The sequence below is a fragment of the Musa acuminata genome, chromosome BXJ2-1, assembly GCF_036884655.1.
Source record: "Musa acuminata AAA Group cultivar baxijiao chromosome BXJ2-1, Cavendish_Baxijiao_AAA, whole genome shotgun sequence".
Classification (NCBI taxonomy): Eukaryota; Viridiplantae; Streptophyta; class Magnoliopsida; order Zingiberales; family Musaceae; genus Musa; species Musa acuminata.
Window position 1 is genome coordinate 13565001 of NC_088338.1, and position 8013 is coordinate 13573013.

The following is an 8013-nucleotide window of genomic DNA, read 5'->3' on the forward strand; positions in this document are numbered from 1 at the left end:
AAGAATATTCTTTCTAGTCTAATTAGATATTTAATGAATATGAATTTTCTAATAGAGCGTCTATATCATGATATAATAATACTAAATATTTTGTCAAAGAATTTTAGATTTTTTAGAAAATGGGACTATATATTGTAAAAGCCTGAAACTAAAAGTTTCGACTATGAATTGGTCCGTAAGAATATTCTTTCTAGTCTAATTAGACATTTAATGAATATGAATTTTCTCGTGTGTCTATATCTTTCGAAATCATTAAAGAGAGATCGTGACATAATAATACTAAATATTTCGTTAAAGAATTTTATATTTTCTAGAAAATGGGACTTTTTACTGTAAAAGCCGGAAACTAAAAGTTTTAACTATGTATTTAGGGAGGAAAATAAAGTGAGAAAATTGACTGGCAAATTTTGCTAGCACCATTTATTCCAGGGAGTTTTGGCCATCAGAGTTTATTGATCTATTGTGCTCTTTTTCTTTTTTTTTTTAGAGCAGAATATATTCATTTTCATATAGATTTTGTCGGAAACCAAATATATTCATTTTCATAAGTCATATTTAAATTTTCGTTTGGAAAAAAAATAATAGTGGGGTTGGTGGAAGAGTATGATCATCAATGGCTTCTTGCAGAGACAGATAGTGACCTTCTGTGGCATGCAGTCAACAGCTAACTTGTTCTTGGAGAATCTGCCAAGGAGTTCCATGGTTTGCGGGCAGAACGTTGGATCAACGTTGATAGACTTCCACCATCGACGATTTATGTCAAGAAACATGAACTTGGGAGACTAGTCAAACTGTTTGTGGACATGCTGACAACTGAGAGAAGACCAATTCACCACCGCTGAGCTCTCATGGTGTCTCGTCGGTCTCAGTTCTTCCAACTTCTCGATGAGGGTTGACTGGTACTTGGGCTTCTCATCACATGTTCAAAGCCCACGCAGACGTCACCGATGACCCGCCATCTTCCTCACCAACCACTCCTCTCTATATATGCACACAGCCAGACTTCTCCTTGCATCGACCAAGCCATCATCAGCTCACAGACCTTTCTCCACCTGCACCGCTCGACGACATGGTCGCCGGTTGCTGCAACTTGGAGCTGACGTTCGGCGTCAGTGTCCACCGGATGTGGAAGGCGGCCGCCTGCGAGGACCACGTCATGTACCCCAAAATCGTTCCCGAGTACTTCGCGAGCGTGGAACTCATCGGAGACGGTGAAGCCGGCAGCACAAAGATCTTCCGCTTCACTCCAGGTTTGAAATGACCCCATGAGAACTTTCGGCATGTATAGTTCTGATAGGAGACGTGCATGGGTCTGCTAACCGGTTGTGGGAATCCTGTGCGTGGAACTGCATGCAGCTGCGAAGCCGCTGAGCTTCGTGAAGGATCATGTGGAAGTGCTGGATCATGCAAGCCACACGCTGAGGTACAAGACGATCGAAGGAGGCTACGTCGGGCTGACGCTCAAGTCGATCACCTTCGAGTACAGATATGAAGCGTTGAGCGATGACGCCTGCGCGGTGAAGATAAAGATGGAGTACGACACGCTCGACGACAAGCCGGTCGGCGGCGAGGAGGTGGAGAAGATGAAGGAAGGCACCGCAAGACTGTTGAAGGCGGTGGAGGGTTACCTCTTAGCCAACCCTGGTGCTTGTGCCTAAGTCTTGTGTTGTTGACGACTTGGTGGTCGACTGCGGAGTAATAATGACGTGATGGTGCCTCAGAGAGAGAGAGAGAGAGATGGCGTTGTTGCGGTCATCATCTTCTTTTCTCTTTATGTTTTATGTGATATATATATATATATATATATATATATATTTCCGAGCTATCAAGAGATAAAATCTTATTTATTATTAATTATAATAAAAAAAATACTAATTAGTAAGAAATCAGGATTTAAGTGCAAATTAGTGAACTTAATTGTTCGACATGAATTGAGGAGCTGAGCATTTTTTAGAGATCAAACATAAGACAGGAAGAAAAGTTACTTAAATATATGAATTAAAGACAATAATTAGGGATGACAATTAATTAATTTTTCGATTAAAAAAAAGAAAAGCTACGACTTATCTAACATCACATTCTGCCTTAAGTCAATCATTTATTAAACTGTCAGTCTTCTCCCACTAACAATAATAAATGCGTCGTAACAAATAATTTAATGAGTTCATAATAAGCCGCGTTGAGTAGATGAGCATGTGGCACGTGCACCCACAACCCATCCTTGACTTGGCACGTGCGGACCCGATCGAGTCAATCCAACTTCGCACAATCCCTTCCCACGATTCCGCCGTCAAATCAAGAGTTTGATTGGAGCCGATTTGGATTGTGGCCGTTAAATCGAGTAATAGGACGGATTTGGGTGAATATTTGTTGTATCGGAATTAATGGATCCTGTCATATGTAATATCGTTGCGGTGGGCGGGTGGAAGCGTTAGGAGCCACCGTAAGAAGAGGCTGGCGAGGTGAGGTCTCGGTAGCAGCGATGCGAAGCTCGGTGCAGGCAGGCGACGACGGCGGCGAGGGGGGTGCGGCTTTGGCTTCGTACTGGTGGCGCCCCCTCGTCGAGCATGGCGGCTCTGAGGGCGAGGCGGCGCGGCGGCGGGTGCGGGTGCTGAGGGAGATGGAGCGACTGGCGGCCGCCGCGAATGAGTCCCTCGACGACCTCCGGCACAAGCTGCTGACTTACAAGGCCGGGGATCTCTGGTTCCCCGCCGGCGGGGTCCCGAAGCAGGAGATGGACATCCCCCCGGTCGTAAGCGTCCTGCTGATCGGGCTCGCGGGCGCCGGCAAGAGTACGCTTGTGGATCTCATGTACTATGTCCTCGGCCGCGCCGGTTTCGTGCCCTTCACCTCCCCCGCAGGTAAGAAGCCCTCCGCGGAAGCTTCGATCTTTGGCCGCGTGGAGGATTAAAGTTATGAGTCTCGTAATTTGCGACTTTCTTCGCTCATTCGGCGTTCTTGTCGGAGAGATTAGTCGAACTCCGCAACTCTTACTTGCTGTTCGGCTTGTCGTTGCTTTCAGCAATTAATTTGCTGTTAAGTGTACTATTAAGTACCATTTTTTTGGTGACTTTTCTCTGGCAATTCCAACGAAAGCTGCGATTTTGACGAAAGATTTGCTACTGCTATGGCCTGTAATTGTGTTGGGCAGACAAGGACGGGCGGACGCTGTGCTTGGAGGAACACAACGTGCTGCGGTCCATGCGGAACGGCTTCTGCGTCTTTGACTCCCGTGGCCTCGACCGCGACCGGATGGGCGACGGCCTCGAGGAGGTGGCGGAGTGGATGGAGAAGGGCGTCCGCCACCGCCAGCCCTGCCGCGGCACCGGCCTTCTGGACGCCTCCGCACCAGCCAAGCGCTTCGTCCGCCGGCGGGTCAACTGCGTCATCATCGTCGTCAACCTCCGGGAGCTCCACCGCTCCCTCCTCTCGGGCGACGCCGGCCCCCTCGAGGCCACCTACGACCTCGTCCACCACCCTACCATCAAGATCAACTCCAGTGAGTCCCGCAAAACGCATCTAATTTCCCCCGTGCTCCCCGATGCATTTCGTCAAACACTCATTCTCCCATTCCCGCGCAGCTGAGATCCCGATTCTCGTGCTGACGCACGGGGACGAGCTCTCGCCGGAGGAGAGGATGGAGGCGCGGGTGAAGGCGTGCGAGCATCTGGGCGTGCCGGAGACGAACGCCGTCTACGACATCCCGTGCGTCAACGAGCACGGGGCGGCGGTGGACGAGATGGATCCAACGACGGCCTACGCGGTGGCGGAGGTAATCCTCCGGGCGCTGGTGGTGGCGGACAGGAGCCACCGGCCGAAGGCGCGCATCAAGGACAGGCTGCTGCTGGTGTTGTCCTGGGCGATGTGCGCCCTCTCGGCCTGGTTCGCCTTCCTATCTCGCTGCTGCGCCAAGCTTGGCAGGGCTAACAGAGAGGCCAAGCTTAGGGTGCAGTGAGGAAGATTTCGCTGTGTTGTGCGAGGTAGGAGGGAAACCATTTGTTCGTACACTCTTAACCATGGCCTTCTCATCAGTTCAGAGCTAAAGCTTTTGGGTTTACTGGGGATTGGATCTCTGACCTGCATCAATTCTTCTTGGATTCTTTACTCGATCGGCATAATATTAAATTGATTACGAAGTATCTATGATGAGCTTTTCTTCCCCTAATGGCTGAAATCATCACATATCAATCTTATATTAAAGTGTTAAAATTTATGGATAAATTTCGAAAAAAAATATTTATTTCTGCATATCCTTTGTTCCCTAAAAATATTAAATTATCCTTGGCCTTTGTCTTATCGTCTCATCGTCCACCACCTCAATCATTAGACAAGTACTCTACGCCTTCTCTGTTGTGACGACTAAGACAAGTAGTCTCTCGGGATGATCAATTGTGACAAAATTGGCGAAGCCACGATCTGAGCCTAGACGAGCTAGCTTGAAAATCGTTATCGTCCTTGACCTCCACTCTTCTCGTACGCCTTCTTATCTTTTGCTTACGCTTTTCATGAGGTCCGATGACAAGTGCTCGATCACTCTTTTTAGAAACCCTTCGAAACGACAAACGAGAGCGAGAATAGAGTCAACAAATTCTTTTCATTCTTAACTATCAATTCGATGAGAAGCTAATGATGTCAAGATTTAACAAAGAGGACATTCAAAGGGAGAGGAGATACAAAAGGAGCATAATAATAGCACGAGAACATTGGTCAAAAAAATTAAAAATAAGAGGATTTTTTTAAATAATTATCCAAAATTTTTATGATAAGATTTCGAAACTCTAACCTTTACTAAGTGAATTTGATAAATTCATATGGACAAATATAAATCTCTAATATTTATGCCGACTGAATAGAAGGGAGAGAAAAATGATATGAGGAATTTAGAAGCATGGTTATTAGAATTGCACCAGACATATATCAATATTAAATTTATGATCACTGCATTAATAGTGGAACTGATAGATTAACTACTTGGATAACACGATGATTAATATATTATAATTATATTATGTTAAAAATTAGGGATAGTACTATTAAAGTAAAAAATTATAATCTTAAGAAAGAGAATGATGGAGTTCTCTTTTTTATAATTAAAAATACTTAAATATCTAAAAAAAATTAAATATCTTTGTTCGCGACCGAAGAATTCATAATATTTTATTTATAGATTTAATGTTCATTATCCAATATTTTTCGTTCGACTGATCACTCCTTTTAAATTTTAAAACTAAATATACAATTATTTTAGAATTTCTAGGAATGATTTCCTTGAGAAAAAAAATGTCTTTTTGGGATTTTCCTAAGAGGTATCATTCATTTCAAATTTGTTTGAAAGGACGTCCCCACCTTATCATGATATCTGAAATACCTTTACCTATTTTTCTTTGTATGGATTTTTGGTATCTCCACCTAAATATTATATGCCTATTAAAAAGATGTTGTAACTAATAAAGTAAATGGACTCAAAATCTAATAAAAATCAGCTCGAATTTCAAATATATATCCTTATTGGGATTAAAATATTTTGTTTAAAAAAAAACAAAACCTATTGAAAAAAAATTTGTAACTACGAAATTGGAATGATAAAATAAATCAATTTGTTCACTATAAGATTTTATTGTGTCTCATAAAAACATAGGGATATCCATTATGAAATTAAAAAATAATAATATAAGTTTGTATTTTCCCATGATAATTACGTAAAATTTGTGCACCACATCTTCTCTATCGTGTTCATCCATTCACTCCCTATGATAGGTCCCATCGGCAACGTTCATCACTTTAGGATTTGGACCCACCAACTTTCTCGTCGTATGGCGTCTTCTCAATGGCTTCATCTATCTAACCAAACGTTGGTTCCTCCTCGGTGGATTAATTAGCTAGCTAATAATGATTGGGATTTAGCACGAATAAGATTCCTATCGATGGATTAAGGCATTAATCATCAAATTAAAAAGGTCAATTTTTTCTGATGGGGATGTAACGGCACCGGCTGTCGAGGCACTCTTTTCTTCCCCTGCCTTTGGAATGGAGCAAGCAATGCCTTCTTTGGCACGGTGTTTGTCTCGAGGAGTTGTCATTGTCCACGACAAGCAAGTTTTGGAACACAAAGCTTACGGTTGCCTTTAAGGATTCTTCTCTATTTTTTCTTTTCTTTTTATGCTCACATTAAATGGATAATTAAACTATAGAAAAATGAACCCTACTCTCTATTTCTTAAATAATTTTGGAGTTTATAAGACATATTTTGATCCCCAGATGAGTCACCGTCGATGTCACATGTCACGTCCCAACCAGTGTCAGAATCCGGGACCGCACGTCATTTGAACCCCGTGACACACGTCAAGTCGGGTTCCGTACCAAGATACTATACGACACGACTATCCTGAGGGCTCGGGGCGGTGTCGTTTGACGTCGCTCAAGCATCCCCTAAGACGCCAACTCGTCAGAAAAACCGTCCCATCACACAAAGGTCAATGACCACACCAAACCGAGGCGCAACTAATCATTGCACAATAGTATATAAACTCTTGGCCGACGCCCGATCAAGGAAGAAAAAAGAACTCGATATAAAAACACTCAACTGACTTACTCGTCGGAGGGGTCAAAGTCGGGAAACACTCGACGAAGGCCATTTTGTAGGAAAGCGGACACCCCAAGCGACGAGCGGCTCGACCCAAGAGATACCTTCCATCGCACAAGGGAGAGCAGTGAGTAGGCTTGGATCCCGATCAACGCCAACCAACACTCGAGGGTGCGGCTCATCATCCTACTCACTCCGCAAGAAGCTCCCGATGTAGACCTACGGACCTTACCGTGTTGACTCATCAGTTAGAATACTTTTATTCACTGACGAAGCTAATCGATGAATTATGTTCGAATCGGATTCGAATTAAACCGTCAAGGATCGAATCAAATCAAATCGATTATGCTTATTGATTAATCTATTATATATATATATATATATATATATATATATATATATATATATATATATATATATATATATATATATATATAAAATGAATTAGAATTGAATTGAATCAAAATTTTGGTCCGATTGAATTAGTACTATAAGATTTATGAAATTAGACACACGTCATTAAGTCAATTTTATCAATCGATTTGAATGAGTTAAAACAATAAACTGATTCAGATTGATGTTTTTTTAAATTAAAATAAATTTGATTTGATTCAAACTGATTAATCGGAGCGAACAAGAGAATTACTAATCATATGATTCAGTTCTAATTCGATTTGATACTTTAGATAATATAAATTAAATCATCAATGTCGTGTAATGACTTATATTGACTCATTAAAATTTTACTAAATATAATAAATTATATATATTTTATTTTCACTAGGATTTAAGCGTTCGGTTCGATCATTTAAATCGAATCGAATCGAATCAATTAAAAATGAGAATCCATAAAAATCCCTTTTTACTTGCTCCTTTTTGTCCTTCTAAAGGGATTTTATTTCTCTAAAGGGTTAGGGTTAAGCTTTTGAACTACACATGCCCTATGAATGGTAGATGAATTTAAGCTCAAGACTTATAATAATAATAATAATAATAATAATAATAATAATATATTACTATTTTTATTCATTTCGTTTCATTTATTGGCAAATATCATTGGATGAGACAATCTGTTGAAAATTGTCAATGTATTATATAAAATATAATAAATCAAGAGATATATTTTTTGAATCGATCAAGAAGATGAATTCATCTTACCAATTTTATTAGATGTTCATTCCATAGGCATTAAGCAACATATTTTCTAGATGGTTGTGCCTCGTTACATTGATCCAAGAATCAATAGGATCATACCATTCTTTTCGATCATTTGTTTTTCTTTTTTTTTTAAAAAATTAATCTGTATTATATTATTAACATAAATCAATGAATAAGTTTCGCTTTTTTTCCCTCACCGTCTGATCTCACCTTACTCGTGGGCATTTTGGTCACATCATCGTCTGTCGTCTCTAGGGTTTCCGCCGCCACAC

The 8013-nt window shown here is 41.3% G+C and overlaps 2 protein-coding genes across 2 annotated transcripts; both read left to right on the top strand.

Annotated features, from left to right (window-relative positions):
• The first annotated feature begins 1008 nt into the window (after nt 1–1008).
• LOC103974201 (pathogenesis-related protein 1) lies at nt 1009–1829 on the top strand. Its single transcript, XM_009388962.3, has 2 exons — nt 1009–1250; nt 1357–1829. The coding sequence occupies exons 1-2, from the start codon at nt 1070–1072 to the stop codon at nt 1656–1658; spliced, it is 483 nt and encodes a 160-aa protein (XP_009387237.1). The 5' UTR covers nt 1009–1069; the 3' UTR covers nt 1659–1829.
• A 502-nt stretch (nt 1830–2331) lies between these two features.
• On the top strand, nt 2332–4057 carry LOC135598988 (uncharacterized). The gene is made up of 3 exons (XM_065093585.1): nt 2332–2861; nt 3152–3499; nt 3582–4057. The coding sequence occupies exons 1-3, from the start codon at nt 2483–2485 to the stop codon at nt 3953–3955; spliced, it is 1101 nt and encodes a 366-aa protein (XP_064949657.1). The 5' UTR covers nt 2332–2482; the 3' UTR covers nt 3956–4057.
• The last annotated feature ends 3956 nt before the right edge of the window (nt 4058–8013 follow it).